The 15580-nt window shown below is 39.4% G+C and overlaps 3 protein-coding genes across 4 annotated transcripts; 1 reads left to right on the forward strand and 2 right to left on the reverse strand.

Annotated features, from left to right (window-relative positions):
• Positions 1–6362: 6362 nt before the first annotated feature.
• On the reverse strand, positions 6363–9806 carry LOC128306916 (abl interactor 2). The gene is made up of 3 exons (XM_053044583.1): positions 9440–9806; positions 8227–9029; positions 6363–7123 (listed from the first exon to the last, which is right to left on the reverse strand). Exons 1-3 carry the CDS (start codon positions 9553–9555, stop codon positions 6711–6713), a joined length of 1332 nt encoding a protein of 443 aa, XP_052900543.1. The 5' UTR covers positions 9556–9806; the 3' UTR covers positions 6363–6710.
• Positions 9807–9999: 193 nt separating this feature from the next.
• LOC128307459 (meiosis-specific nuclear structural protein 1-like) lies at positions 10000–11808 on the reverse strand. The gene is made up of 3 exons (XM_053045315.1): positions 11668–11808; positions 10713–11603; positions 10000–10650 (listed from the first exon to the last, which is right to left on the reverse strand). Exons 1-3 carry the CDS (start codon positions 11668–11670, stop codon positions 10120–10122), a joined length of 1425 nt encoding a protein of 474 aa, XP_052901275.1. The 5' UTR covers positions 11671–11808; the 3' UTR covers positions 10000–10119.
• A 216-nt stretch (positions 11809–12024) lies between these two features.
• Positions 12025–14961, forward strand: LOC128307461 (inositol polyphosphate 1-phosphatase). 2 transcript variants are annotated; one of them, XM_053045318.1, is made up of 4 exons: positions 12025–12251; positions 12344–12672; positions 12740–12862; positions 12978–14961. In XM_053045318.1, exons 2-4 carry the CDS (start codon positions 12463–12465, stop codon positions 13743–13745), a joined length of 1101 nt encoding a protein of 366 aa, XP_052901278.1. In that variant the 5' UTR covers positions 12025–12251; positions 12344–12462; the 3' UTR covers positions 13746–14961. The 2 variants fall into 2 exon arrangements, with proteins under 2 accessions (XP_052901278.1, XP_052901277.1); XM_053045317.1 differs by having other exon boundaries at positions 12025–12672.
• Positions 14962–15580: the final 619 nt, after the last annotated feature.

The following is a 15580-nucleotide window of genomic DNA, read 5'->3' on the forward strand; positions in this document are numbered from 1 at the left end:
TGACCGTTTTTAGACGTCGCGTTTCGGTCTTGATTATGTTCCAAAGGAAGCAGGTTTGACCTCAGCTCGGTCGCGTTTTGAGGTGTGTGGCTTGGCTAAAGCGCTTTTTTTTAGCTTTTGCAAAATTTAACGAACGGAAATTTAGCGAAAGGCAAAAAAATAAAATAAGGTGGTGGTGGTGGTACACGTGTTTATCAGTACTATTTGTCCTTTTTCCTCTACTCTTCGCCCTAGCATTTATTCCTTGGCTTGGAATGTGCTGTTCTGTCGTCCTGCTACTGCTACCACATATCAGCTGTGTGTGGGGAAAGTGAAGGGAAGACATTATTGTGATATTGGCCAACCTGCTCAGGTCTGTATTTCTGTAAGGAAACCATCGAAGATAAAGCGGAATTGAACGGATTCTTACCATGAGTGTTTGCGGCGCTCGTCTGAAGATGATGCTACGGCGATAGCGTGTCAGAGAGTTACTAACTAGTGCGTTTTATTCTACGCGCAGCGCGTGAAATTTAAATCTTAATCTGCTGCGTTGAAGTCATGGTTTTGGTTCGAGGATGCATCAAAACGTTGCGTAATGGGTGTGCGCAATAATATGTTGCGATTTTTTTAGTTAGTCTAATGATATTCTTTTGGTGTGTTTTTTAGGGCCTTCCTTGGGTTTCGAGTTGTTTGTTTTATGTGAATTGTTTTATGAAATTGTCGATATGGCAATCAAAACGGCAAAGATGGATCGTTTCTAGAACAACCATATTAAAAGAGACGCTGCTCGGCAAAGACAGGCGATTGAGGAATTTACAGCACCACCCGACCAGATGAAGGGCTTCTCCCTCGTTCAGATTTTGAATTAGCACCGCTAGAAACGGAGGAACAGCTAGAGGATTTAGATCAGGGCCTACCGGTAGATCCGGAGTACAAGCCACAAGTAGAGTAGTTTTTGCGCAGGTAATTTCCTCGCTCAGACTTAATAATCCTTGGAAGGTATAATACGAAGCGCAAGGCTAGTTAACGACATCCGTGGCACGATATTCTACCGGTTTGCATCAGGCGATCGATTTGCTCTTCAGCAAACCATTTTTCAGAAAACAACAGATAACTGAACTCTGTCATCTATCTATTATACGCCAGCTATGGGAAGTTGAACAAAAAACAATTGCATTTTGTAGTTGTTGTCGTTTGAGATATAACAATCTCAGAAATAATTTTATTATTTTCTACATGTCACAATGTAGCGACAGATGAATAGTGTGCTCACGAAATTAGTGCTGCGCTCTGTAGGTAATGAAAATGTGTACATATTTGTGCGCAAAGTAACATGACATGTTTGGCCAGAAAATACGTAAGATGTTATTTCCGCCACTGCAGTTGACCGCCAAGTACCAGACTGAGAACGTCGCTCCAGTCGTCCCGAAAAATGTGTAGCAGTGACATAAAAGTCAAGTGGCCAAACACAGAAGATCAGCACCGTTCGACAGGTCACGGGTGTATCCTTTGCTCGATATACAATGATTGTGTAGTGTTAAGAGGAATTAATTTGTTCAGACATATACGGAAAATAATTTGTTCGCTCAGAAGGCTTCACAAAAGGAATCTTATAGCCTAATCTTAAATCTAATAACGCGTCAGAGGAGGAAACAAACATAGAGGATTATAAGGAGTCATTAATTAGTCGGGCCCGAAAAGCAGATATCGAGATGCTATAATCGAAATGATAAAAAAGCAGTTGAATGATTTCATAGCTCGCAGAAAAGGATAATTTTGGCCGTATAGGGTAAGGCCCGCCGGAATGAATATAGATAGTAAGGATGGGGCATATATTTTGTTGAGGAGAATCTTAGCGATGAAAATAGCTTGCGTATGTGAGAGGAGTGATTTTAGATCTTCAATTCCCAGCATTCTGAAACGAATGGAGTAGGGAGGCATCGGATACGTACGGATATGTACGGGGCATATTGTTCGTGTCATATACCATCCGTGCCATCCGAGACAGACTGCAGCTAGTCGATAGTGCCGTCCGTGGTTAGAAACCATGCGTTCCCCCGTTCGTCTGCAAAGTGAACCGTAGACGGATGATCACTTTGAAAATATTTTTTTTCTGCTGGGAGGGATAGGTTATGGTTTGCTCCGGTGACTTTGGCATGCAGAAGTATTAAACGCATAAGCAGTATGAATAAGTTCAACGTGCACATGCATGAAATTTTGATTCGTTTCGTTGTTAGATAGCGCTCAGTAACGGATGCCTTCGTCGATCGACATGGACCGAAATCCATCAATCCAGGCAATTCCACAACCGCTTCGATAGGAACTGAAAAAGCGAAGCCCTTATTTTACACGACACATTATCACCCAACAGTAGAACTTGCCATTCCGGCTAGGGCTTACGGGTCAGCTTCTTCGGCCGCGTCCACCTTTATGAATTTAGCCACCTGTTTGTAAAAAACACCGGTACGGCGTTTGCGGTTCAAATCACTCATGTTGATAAAATAAAAACGTTTGAACACTTGCGATGTAATCACTGGAGTTGGTTGCTTGTGTAGTGTCTTGTTTTTTCGGATGATGCAAAATACAGATACTTCAATTTAAAGCAACCGATCAAAAGTGTGATATACATGGCGGTACCGTTCGTTACCATAATTGACCTCTTTGTAATAAGGGCACCGTTTAGTGTTACAAGCATAAATGTTTGGAATAGTAAAAATTATACATTAAACCTTCTTCTACATATCGTGCCATATAACTTATGGCTGGATTTTCATCACAACATTAGCGCGCTTGCAATACCATCCAGTTCCTCATATCAAAAACCGGTGCAAAAATGTACTCCTGCACACGGCAAATTTGACGAAGAAAATGCACATGTGTGTGCGCAATATCCAATAATGAGCACGAGCGAGAGCGCATGACGCCGAAGAAGCGAACAGCATGAGAATATCGTTCAGTCATCGAGCGAGCTTTCGATTCGGCGAGAGAGCAAGCAGGAGAGCAACAGCGGTTAGAAAGAGCACTCTTTAATTTTGGCCGTTGAAAGTCTAATTGTTCTCTTTGGGTTAGATGTCGCGTTTCGGTCTTGATTATGTTCCAAAGGAAGCAGGTTTGACCTCAACTCGGTCGCGTTTTGAGGTGTGTGGCTTGGCTAAAGCGCTTTTTTTAGCTTTGGCAAAATTTAACGAACGGAAATTTAGCGAAAGGCAAAAAAATAAATTAAGGTGGTGTGGTGGTACACGTGTCTATCAGTACTATTTGTCCTTTTTACTCTACTCTTCGCCCTAGCATTTATTCCTTGGCTTGGAATGTGCTGTTCTGTCGTCCTGCTACTGCTACCACATATCAGCTGTGTGTGGGGAAAGTGAAGGGAAGACATTATTGTGATATTGGCCAACCTGCTCAGGTCTGTATTTCTGTAAGGAAACCATCGAAGAGAAAACGGAATTGAACGGATTCTTACCATGAGTGTTTGCGGTGCTCGTCTGAAGATGATGCTACGGCAATAGCGTGTCAGAGAGTTGCAGTTGTTGTTGTTTCTGCTTATAGAGACTTTGCGACTTGCGGCGACATTCGTCTCTTGTCAGAGAGTTGCTAACTACTGCGTTTTATTCTACGCGCAGCGCGTGAAACTTTAATCTTAATCCGCTGCGTTGAAGTCATGGTTTTGGTTCGAGGATGCATCAAAATGTTGCGTAATGTGTGTGCGCAATAATATGTTGCGATTTTGTAGTTAGTCAAATGATATTGTTTTATTGTATTTTTTTTTCAATTGTTGTCTTTTTTTAGTGTATTCCTTGAGTTTCGAGTTGGTTGTGTTCTGTTGTGAAATTGTCGAAATGGAAATAAAAACTGTTTTTGTCAACGGCGTTCCGTGGATTATTGTGGAAGATGGATCGTTTCTAGAACAACCGTATTAAAAGAGGCGCTGCTCGCAAAGACAGGCGAATGAAGAATTTGCAACATCAACCAGGCCAGATGAAGGGCTTCTCCCTCGTTCGGATTTTGAATTAGCACGGCTAGAAACGGAGGAACAGCTAGAGAATTTTGATCAAGGCCTAAATGTAAATTCGGAGTACAAGCCACAAGTAGAGAAGTTTTTGCGCCGGTAAATTCTTCAGGCAGACTTAATAATCCTTGGAAGGTATAATACGAAGCGCGAGGCTACATAACGACATCTATGGCACGATATTCTACCGATCTGCATCAGGCGGTCGATTTGTTGTTCAGCAAACCATTTTTCAGAAAACAACCCATAACTGAACTCTATCATTTATTTAACAAACCCCAGCTATGGGAACTTGAACAAAAAACAATTGCATTTTGTAGTTGTTGTGGTTTAAGATATTTCAGACAATCTCAAAGATAGTTTTATTATGTTCTAGATATTACAATGTAGCAACAGATGAATGGTGCGTTCACAAAATTATTGCTGTGGTCTCCAGCTAATGTAAATGTGTACATATTTGTGCGCAAAGTAACATGTTATGTTTGGCCAGAAAATACGTAAGATTCCAATGTTATTTCCGCCACTGCAGTTGACCGCCAACTACCAGACTGAGGACGTCCCTTCAGTCGTCCTGAACAGTGTGAAGCAGTGACACAAAAGTAAACTGGTCAAATACAGAAGATCAGCACCGTTCGACAGGTCACGGGTTTATCCTTTGCTCGATATACAATGATTGTATAGTGTTAAGAGGAAATAATTTGTTCAGACATATACGGAAAATAATTTGTCCGCTCAGAAGGCTTCACAAAAGGAATCTTATAGTCTAATCTTAATGCTAATAACGCGTCAGAGGAGGAAACAAACATAGAGGATTATAAGGAGTCATTAATTAGTCGGGCCCGAAAAGCAGATATCGAGATGCTATAATCGAAATGATAAAAAAGCAGTTGAATGTTTTCATAGCTCGCAGAAAAGGATAATTTTGGCCGTATAGGGTAAGGCCCGCCGGAATGAATATAGATAGTAAGGATGGGGCATATATTTTGTTGAGGAGAATCTTAGCGATGAAAATAGCTTGCGTATGTGAGAGGAGTGATTTTAGATCTTCAATTCCCAGCATTCTGAAACGAATGGAGTAGGGAGGCATCGGATACGTACGGATATGTACGGGGCATATTGTTCGTGTCATATACCATCCGTGCCATCCGAGACAGACTGCAGCTAGTCGATAGTGCCGTCCGTGGTTAGAAACCATGCGTTCCCCCGTTCGTCTGCAAAGTGAACCGTAGACGGATGATCACTTTGAAAATATTTTTTTTCTGCTGGGAGGGATAGGTTATGGTTTGCTCCGGTGACTTTGGCATGCAGAAGTATTAAACGCATAAGCAGTATGAATAAGTTCAACGTGCACATGCATGAAATTTTGATTCGTTTCGTTGTTAGATAGCGCTCAGTAACGGATGCCTTCGTCGATCGACATGGACCGAAATCCATCAATCCAGGCAATTCCACAACCGCTTCGATAGGAACTGAAAAAGCGAAGCCCTTATTTTACACGACACATTATCACCCAACAGTAGAACTTGCCATTCCGGCTAGGGCTTACGGGTCAGCTTCTTCGGCCGCGTCCACCTTTATGAATGCCACCTGTTTGTAAAAAACACAGGTACGGCGTTCGCGGTTCAAATCACTCATGTTGATAAAATAAAAACGTTTGAACACTTGCGATGTAATCACTGGAGTTGGTTGCTTGTGTAGTGTCTTGTTTTTTCGGATGATGCAAAATACAGATCCTTCAATTTAAAGCAACCGATCCTTTTGTGATATACATGGCGGTACCGTTCGTTACCATAATGACCTCTTTGTAATAAGGGCACCGTTTAGTGTTACAAGCATAAATGTTTGGAATAGTAAAAATTATACATTAAACCTTCTTCTACATATCGTGCCATATAACTTATGACAGGATTTTCATCCGAAACATCAGCGCGCTTGCAAAATCATCCAGTTCCTCATATCAAAAACCGGTGCAAAAATGTACTCCTGCACACGGCAAATTTGACGAAGAAAATGCACATGTGTGTGCGCAATATCCAATAATGAGCACGAGCGAGAGCGCATGGCGCCGAAGAAGCGAACAGCATGAGAATATCGTTCAGTCATCGAGCGAGCTTTCGATTCGGCGAGAGAGCAAGCAGGAGAGCAACAGTGGTTAGAAAGAGCACTCTTTAATTTTGGCCGTTGAAAGTCTAATTGTTCTCTTTGGGCAATATCAAACAAGATTGATATGAGCTGCATCCGGTAAATGCGGATGCGGCAGAGCTGTGACTAGTCACTAAGTCAAGTGGTAAAGTCAGTCTGTGTGACCAATCACTTATACAAATGCAAATGTAAATTAATATATCATGATAGATTACTTTATTATTATAGCAAGTAGTATTAAATTTTGATTATACAAATCAAAACTACAATATCTGTAATGGATGGGACAAAAGTTTTGTGGAATTGCTTGAATGGCGAAAAAATACAATAGTTAATAAATATTTTGATAGAATTTTTCTGTGACATTGCATTGGAATATCTCTTTTAAACAACTCTATCGATAGGTTGCTTGTTAAATTAAAATTATTGTTCTTTGTTCTTCAAACTAAAAGCCATTGCTAGCCATGGAAAATAAAATTATATTTAAAGAACATTTTGGAATAAAATATTCACTTTACCATATTTTCAAAATAAAGCGATTCAAGTCCTCGATCAACAGAAGGTATCCAAGTATATTAGCTTAAACGCACGGTTCAACATAGTTGCCCGGAAACAGTCCTGTCACACCATCCATAACGCCCTCCCACCAACCATCGTCATTTTTCTTTAGCACGTACAACACAGAGCTCTCCTGAAAACTGAGTTCGTCATCCTTGTCGGCGTAGTAATCATAAATTGCAACTACCTTCTCAATGTAGTTTTTCGGTACCCAGCCGGGCAAGTTCTGATCATCTGGAACGATCGGTGCTACCAAACTGTTTTGAGTATTGCGTGGACGACCAAAGTCAGCGTGATCCGATTCCTCCGGCGGTGGCGGCGGTGGCAGAGGAGGCGATTGTGATCCTGGGCGTGGCATGTTACGGCTCAGTGTGTGCATGCCTATGTGACTGTGGTCTGGCAATTCATGTGTCACAGTCAGTGGCGAAGGTGGAGCTGGTTGATGTGAAGAGGTGTAAACAACATGAAATGAGATAATATGTTAGCAATATTTTTTTTTTTTTGTTTACTGCGATACGGCCAGGCCGTTCTAACGAAACAAGGTAAAAAGCATACAGTCATTATCTGAGATACGCGAATAATGCGATCCATAGAAATCCGTGTATCTGGAATATCCACGTTATTCGAGTTTCTTTTTAAAACCCCGTTTATTTATCGTATAAAGGGGTCGATCGATGATCGAATCACATTACGAAGCACATTGAAAAAAGGTATTTCAACGATTATTTCGACAATAAGAAAACAATATTATTGAAAGTCATTTTTATAATAATAAAATGTAACGGAGCTCTAAAGATTATTGAAAAATTAACTAATTCGAAATTGATTTCTACATACAAAACTCCATGAAATTTCAAAATTATAAAAACAATGTATTTCGGAAACCACGTAAGTCGAGAATCGCGTGGTTAGAGTATTGACTGTACCATATTACAGGCAATTTCCTTTAAATATAAATTATTAAGTTAATTAACCTACTGTGGTTTCTGTTATCTGTTATAGTATGTTGTTTCTGTTAGTTATTAACTTATTAACTGTTATCATTTTATCTATAAGCATAGTACTATTATATCACAACATAGAAGCCTTTGAAATACCTCCATTCGAACCATTCAAAACCGACATAAGAAGTGTTAATTGGCAGGCACTTATTTAAAAGTACTTTTTCATCATCAATTATCTTATCAAACAAACTGGATACTATAATTTGATAAATACAAATTTTAACAGGAGAGTGTTTTTACGTAATAATGGTTCATAACAATGTTATTTTCAGATTTTTGTTTGCAAACTGTTAGTGCAAATTCCTACTAACATAAATAAAGTAGATGGTATATACATTGGATATAACATAATTCATTGCATATACATAAGATCGATGTAATACATAAGACATTTGTATAATTGCAATCGACTTTAAATCGTAATTTAATTATTGATTTTCTGATTTAAAAAATTGTGCATGCGATAACGATAGCAATAGCATAGTAAATGTAAAAATAAAAGTAAGAATCAATTCAAGATAATCTTATACTTACGCGGCATACTATTGCGTTCCTCGAATGTCGATTGATGTTGCATGACCGGTCCGGACTGCATCGGGTGTACCATGCCGATCTGAGGCGGATGGTGCATCACCACCTGGCTTGGCGGCATCGGCATAGGAAGAGCACTATAACCTGGCCCACGTTCAATCCCGCCACCACTAGATGTGCGACGCGGATGTCCTACCGGATAGTTTGGAGCGTAGTGCGAGGGCACTTGTGGTGGTACGACGACTGGCGGTGTGCGGTACTCACGAGACGCCTTTCCAAGCGTACCGGTATTACTGACAGGCTTACTGAGCGTACCGGAATGTCCTGCACTACGCGTCAGCTGAGGCGGTGTCGGTGGTTTGGTCGTTGGAGGTGGTCCAACCGACACGTTTGGCGAAATTGTCGACTGTATCGAACCTTGGCTCGACACACGATGTTTCTTTTGATTATTGTTTGTCAGCGCAATACCATGACCTACATCGTCCAACAGCGTGTAGTCAATTGGTTTGCGCACGTATTTTATAGGTTTTTCCGGATTAAGCGGTGCAACTATTTTGTATTGTCGTGAACTAATTTTGTTCGCTGTTAGTACACCGATTTCACGCCGTGCCACCTTCTCCTTGTGGATCATCACTGTTTGCGAGATATGATTCATTTGCGACTCCATTTCCGCCATTTGCGTCGCCTGCAGATCCATCAACTGCAGAAAATTAAACGCCAACGTGTTGATTTGGTATGCCACGCTTGCCAACGATTGTGTTGTATAGTTTTTCGTCTCCTCCAGCGAAGCCTTCTTGTTGTCGGAGCTGTGAAACGGTATAGCGAAAGATCAATACGATTCTGCTATACTGTATACTACACTCTCCCTACTCTAATATCTCGCTATATGCTACAGCGCACACGAATTGTTCAGTTCGTTAAAAAGATAGTCCGGATATCACCATTAAGTGCCACCCTCGACTTTCACCGACAATATGTACTGAACCAACCAGTGCACGAAAACCGTACGAAATTTGATGATATCGCTCTGAACCATCCATCAAAATTGACACGCCCAATGTGGTTCACTTTAAAAAAGATTTATTCTACATACGATCACAGATCACGCTGTTGACGCAAATCTATGAATTAGCTAGTAGGAAAAATAGCTTTGTTCGGGAAATTAAGAATCTTATCACAACAATGTATGGCATTTCTTCCATTTTTCTATACTTACCGATAGTAGGTGTCCTCACAATATTCCGCCACGCGCTCGAGATTTGAAAAACTTTCCTGGAGATTTTTCCGTCCTTCCGGAATTTCAGTTCTAATCAGCGTGATCAAGTCATCCATGTCGAATGGTTGTTGTGTATGATTGATGACTATGTATAAGGCTACGCCTGTTCAGAAGTAAATTTCACTTGGTTTTCACCCAATTCAGTTTTTACACCACTAGGAATATTTCGATAGAATACGATTTTTCTATTCGTATCCGACAACAGGTGATTTAACAGAGGTATTACTGATAGCAAACAGCCAATATTTTTCTTCCGTAAAACTTCGAATATAATGCAAAAGTGCAACCTATAGCTTTGACTCGCATCCGTGCTTGCTTTCAGCAGTAAGTCGATACGAAGTATGGTTGTGTGTGTGAGATCTTTTTCTTCAGCATAATGATTTGTCAGTTTGACAGTTCTCCCTCGTCCCATTGACATTATGGAATTTTATAGCAACGCGATGCAATGTGATTGAAACATAATTCATACTGTTTCTAAAATTCATAAAAACTCTCGATACTCCGGTTTCCATTTTTATTAAGCAGTAAAAAGCAAATTAACAAGCTACTATAGACTAACGTTCATTAAAAAAAATACAATTTGCAATTTGCCATAAGTTTCTCGAATCGTGTTTTCAATGTTATTTTGTAGTATTGTTTATCTTCGGCAATGGAATAAATTCGCGGTCCGTTTCGCGTAATACGCCTGGGGGAAAAAATCCCAATAGTGCCGTTGCATGTTCTTTCAGTAGCTTTATCCTTTCTTCCTCGAGTATTTCTTGGTTTCGAAGTTCTTCCTGCTTTTGTCGTTCTTCCTGCTCCATCGAACTCTTTACATCTTCCATACGTCTTTTCCTTCTATCTTCCATTAATTCCTGCACATTACGTCTATATTCCATCATCTTTCGACGACGTTTTTCATTCGACATCATATCGATACGATCTCGTTCCGCCCACATCTCAATTTGTTGCTGCTGGAAACGTTTCTCTTCTTCTGTCTGCAACTCACGCTGACAATTGTTTTCAACGAGCTGCTTTTCGAGATCCAACCGAATCGCTATTCTCTTACGAATTTGATCCTCTAGCTCACTTTGCCGTTTTGTCTCTTCCTTTTCATTCCGTTCAGCTATGTACAGCTCTTGAAGCATGTCTTCACGATTCCTTTGATCAGTCTACAATCGGCAAGGTTAAATATTTCAATGTTAAAAATACTAAACACAAGATTACTACTCACAATGTCCTTTTCCAAACTTGCGATCATAATTCTGTTAAGCTCTTCTCGTTTACGATCGCTTTTCTGCTTTTCTGTCTGTTTCATCTGCTTCAATAGATCCTTTTCGTAGCCATACTTTTTTATGCGTTCATTTTCTTCCTCTTCCAAAAACGCTTGTCGAGCTTTCCACGTTTGTTTGGCTTCCTGGAAATATTCCATTTCTTGACGTGTACATTTTTGCTGTTCCAGTTTGCGTTGAATCGCTTCCAAATGCTCGTCTTGTATTTTTTTCACTACTGCATCCAAATAAATTTTCTCATTTAGGAACTCTTCATAAAGGCAATTTTTCACTAGACGCGTATCGCCCATTTGCGCTTGTAGCACAGAACGTAGCCTTCGTTTTTCGTTTTCTTCAATTGCCTGTTTTTGCTTCATGTATTCGGCATTTTCGTGCTTCAGTTTATCAAACTCTTCCTTCTCTTTTAGCGCCTGCAACCGTTCGTGTTTCTTTCGTAGTTCTGCTTCTGCTATTTGAGCAGCGAGTCCTTTGGCAACATATGCTGCTCGCAGTTTACACTCAAGGAGACGCATTTCTTGATTCGATTCACGAAGTTGCTGTCGGAGTTTTTCTTCGTTAATCTTTAACCGAGTGGCTTCCTGTATTTGCTGGGTCTTTTTCTGCTCCTCAAGCAACATTGTTCGTCGTTCGGCTTCTCGTTTCACGGCGATTTGTTGCTCTTCGATTTTTCTTCCACGATTCGATTGCTCTGCAGATTTCTTTTTCCAGTGCTCTAAACAATTGTGCTGGATTTGATCGAAATCTTTCTGGTAGTTTGCATTCATCCGATTGCTTTCAACGGCTTTACACAATGCATTCTGTTTCAGTTGTTGTTGCTTTTGGCGAGATGGATGCTACATTGGAAAGTATAAAATATGTAGATATTATAAGATTCCTAAGACTTACATTTTGAAGTACCATTTTATTTGATATGCAAACGTATGCTTTTTATATTGGAACACTATTGATGTATTGCTAGCAAATGAAATAAATTTTTAATGAACACTGAAAACTGTTTTCTATGCATTTCTATAGCAACGTTTGTTTGTCGGTTGCTCTTGGGTTTTGACATCTGATGTGTCAGATACATACGCGGGGTTTTTTGGTGGACGTGCTGCCAGTTTTACAGAATTTTGGCATCATCAGTTGCTTACAATTTGTTACAAAGCTCTTGTTGACCGAAGGCGTGAGCATAAGATTTTTTTTCCAATTTTAAAAATTCAAGAATGTTTTAGATTTTCGTACCCGTTTAAAAAAATATGATACGTGAACAGATATTGTGACTAGTAAGTACGCTTTTCAATATTCTTGCAGTTATCTACTGCGGCGGCGCAGAAAGGAACAAATCTGAAATATTCTCTTTTGGTTAACTATTTTTTTTGCATTACGAATAGAAGTTTCATTCCAAAAGTTAGTGTTCAGAAGGCAAATAGTTGTGACGAGGAAAGTACTGTGATTGGCGGCACATTTACATCTTTTGTATATTGCGTCGAATCAAGCAGGTAAACATTGTAAACCGAGAAAGAGAATAAACAATATTGAACGTTGCTCATATTGAACTATCCCTGCATACGGCCTGGAACTTCTGTAAAAGTTACAAAACTACGTAATCAAGACAATCAATCGTTGGTATTTAATTACACCACCAGGAGTGCATCACAAGAAGTGTTTTTTGTTTGCCGCTCGCATTACATCGAAGAATTTTTATCAAACATGTCAGCCATAAATTTGTTGAAGGAGTTGTTAAAAGCATCCGAAAAGGCTGCTAACATTGCACGTGTATGTCGGCAAAATCAACGCCTATTCAGTTTACTGGTGCAGGAAAAAGAAAAGGATGAATCGAACTCTCGATTCGATCACGATTTTAAAACGCTCGCTGACTGCCTCATTCAGGAGATGATAAAATACGTGATCGGAAAACAGGTAAATAATACAGGGTACTCAGGGTATTACCAAATTTCAAATAAAGTAATGGATTTTTATCGATCAGTTTCCAGAATTGCGTGACAACATCCGAGGGGAAGAAAATGCAAAATTTACCAACACTGCGGGTGAGTCTGTTATAGTGTCGGTGACGGACGATCCGGAAAACACCATCCATGTTCTGGAAAAGGTAATTATGTAAATTGTGATTTCTATCTCGTTGCTTTACATCATTGTGAACGGTTTGTTATGTAAAACACGGAATGATGCAAAACTTATTTAAAAAACTTATTAAAATTTCCTAGATTCTTAACGGTGATAAAGAAGCCGCATCAGCCCTCGTGGACGAGGTTTATCGTGATGTCGATCTGGACACAGAGGCACTAGAAATACCTACCGACTCAATACCGTTAGACAACGACTGGTCTGAGCTGGGAATATGGATCGATCCGATCGACGGTACGGCCGAGTATATAAAAGGCGAAGAAAAATTAACCAAATTCTCAAATATCGCTTCATCGGGCCTGAAATGTTGCACGGTACTAATAGGTGTGTACGAAACCAGCCAGGGGACACCAATCCTTGGCGTAATCAATCAACCGTTTGCTGACAAAGCAAGCGAACAAGACGAGTTTCAAGAGAAATATAGTGGCAAAATCTATTGGGGTTTGTCGATAGGCGATCTAAAATTCAACAATATAGCGCCACATGAACCAGATGCACGTATTGCTATTCTTTCTCCGTCCGAGCAGTCAAAGTATGTTGATTTCATACGAAATCAATTGAAATATGATGTTATCTATTCGTCGGGTGCAGGATATAAGATACTAAAAATAGCGACAGGAGAGGCAGAACTGTTCCTCTTAAGCAAAGGCACTACTTACAAATGGGACACGTGTGCACCCCAAGCAATTCTTCGTTCAATGAACGGGGACCTGTTTAATCTTCAAGACACACTTATTAATAAATCGGTAAAGAAGATTTCTTACCAAGATCGCAAAGTAACTCGTAATCTATGCGGACTTATTGCCTATCAGAACATCGATAAACTGCGAGAATTTCTTAAACTGTAAGCTACATTGAATTAATGGCGTGTGCACGTTTACCTATACGCTTTTCGGTATCAATTAATCAATATATAGTATGTCGAAAAAAAGAAACTTAAGAAATAGATTCGAATGGCTGTTAATCGTTGATATATAGACATATTAATGTTTAGACAAATTTCATAATAATTCGTGTTGAACGTAGAATGAGCAGCTAACATAGCTGAAAGTTGTGTTATAAATATGGATCAAAACTCAAGGAATATTTAGTGAGACTCTATTCAATCAAAGGCTGTCTTGTAGTGAACTTTTCTTGGTTTGACGAAATAATGACGCTGCAGTTTAGTTCATAGAAGTCAACAGTTGTAGATATCTATTTTTATAGATACTCTGCTGGTAGTTGGTAAATCATAACTATAACTATCAATTAAATGTGTGGAATTATTTAGAATTGTTCCATATCAAATCTAAACGAGCATAATAATAATAATAATAGATTTTGTTTCGATGCAAATAATTATGCTTCCAGAACCCGTCGCATTCCATTTTGAATGTTTTACTGCAATTGTATATTGAATTTAGCAGAAATAATATACAACTATAAGTTTGTTTCATTCATACCTAACGGCCAGGTCGTATTGGTATTAGTTTTATTTAGGAAAAGTTACAACCATCAATAACGATTATACAAGCAACTGGGTCAAGATATAAATTCAAATCAGAATTATTGTGAAATTTCTAGAACGACGCAATTGAGATATTGAAAAAAAAATCATATTACAGTATCTTAAATAATTCAAAACACAGTAGCTGGCATAGAACAGATGTTAGTGGCGTAGAGTGATATATCCAAGAGAAACTGCATGTTAGCTTAACTGTAGGATGGATGTAAAATAATCTTATTCTCAAACAGTAGAAGGTTTGAACAGTGTTCTCATTTAAGTTATATTTCGACAAACATTTTGTTCGCAATACCGTATAATGCTGTTGTTGCAAAGGATTAAAACCAAAGCATTCATTTGGATCAATTGCATTCGTTGAATAGATGTGTCGTAAAATATACATAATTGAGTTCCCAATAAAGATTGAACTAGACCACCGACCCGTTCAATACGATCTTCGAACTACACTTACCTAGTGTTAACCGGATTTTAAAATTGTCCAAAAGCCATCTTTTTCTGTTATTTTCCATATCGCCGCCTGTCCGTTTTTTGTGAATGTAATCTTTAAATAACCATTTAAATTTCCATCTTCCATTCCTATATTCTTGACAATCAGCTTGTTAACCGTGTCTCAGTTATTAAAGAATTTAGTATCTGGTAGGAGCTTCGAAGGTCGCCTATGCTTGCAAACTTTGTATGGTTCGTTGGTCAGTGAAAATTTTTGAGTATTGCAGAGTTCTCTGGCCGCATTCAGCATAGACTCACATTGATTGCATCGAGCAAGTGCAGCTGTTCGTCAGGTTATTTGTAAGCAAATCCCTCGAAGCATTATGCTTCCCTTAGTCTCTGTATGACTGTATGACTGCTCGAACTGAATCCACCGGGAAGTCCCGGTTCCCATACCAAACGCGTTGTTCACCTTTTCCTTCATACCGATGCTCCCGTTTTTTTCTTGAACATTCCACTATATAACATTCCACTTGCGCTGTGCGACCCTCAATATGTATCGATACTGTTCTCAATTCGTCGAATTTCAGCAGGCCACAAAGACCTTATATGTGTAATTCCTTATTTTAATTCGATGTCCTACATGTTCGATTTTCACTTTAGTCTGTCGTCCTTCCGAACACGTTGCGTTCTGTTCCGTGTCCATTTGTTCCTAGCTGCTTAATAATATTAGATTATGTTTTGTTTTGGGAT

This window comes from Anopheles moucheti, chromosome X (genome assembly GCF_943734755.1).
Source record: "Anopheles moucheti chromosome X, idAnoMoucSN_F20_07, whole genome shotgun sequence".
Classification (NCBI taxonomy): domain Eukaryota; kingdom Metazoa; phylum Arthropoda; class Insecta; order Diptera; family Culicidae; genus Anopheles; species Anopheles moucheti.

Coding starts and splice junctions, on each gene's coding strand:
- LOC128307459 (XM_053045315.1), bottom strand. Junction 10,651..10,712: donor CAAGTTTGGAAAAGGACATT/GTGAGTAGTAAT, acceptor TGCCGATTGTAG/ACTGATCAAAGGAATCGTGA.
- LOC128307461 (XM_053045317.1), top strand. CDS start 12,463: ATGTCAGCCATAAATTTGTTGAAGGAGTTGTTAAAAGCATCCGAAAAG. Junction 12,673..12,739: donor AATACGTGATCGGAAAACAG/GTAAATAATACA, acceptor TTTATCGATCAG/TTTCCAGAATTGCGTGACAA. Junction 12,863..12,977: donor CCATCCATGTTCTGGAAAAG/GTAATTATGTAA, acceptor AAAATTTCCTAG/ATTCTTAACGGTGATAAAGA.
- LOC128306916 (XM_053044583.1), bottom strand. CDS start 9,555: ATGGATGACTTGATCACGCTGATTAGAACTGAAATTCCGGAAGGACGG. Junction 9,030..9,439: donor TGTGAGGACACCTACTATCG/GTAAGTATAGAA, acceptor ACCGTTTCACAG/CTCCGACAACAAGAAGGCTT. Junction 7,124..8,226: donor GGAACGCAATAGTATGCCGC/GTAAGTATAAGA, acceptor CACATCAACCAG/CTCCACCTTCGCCACTGACT.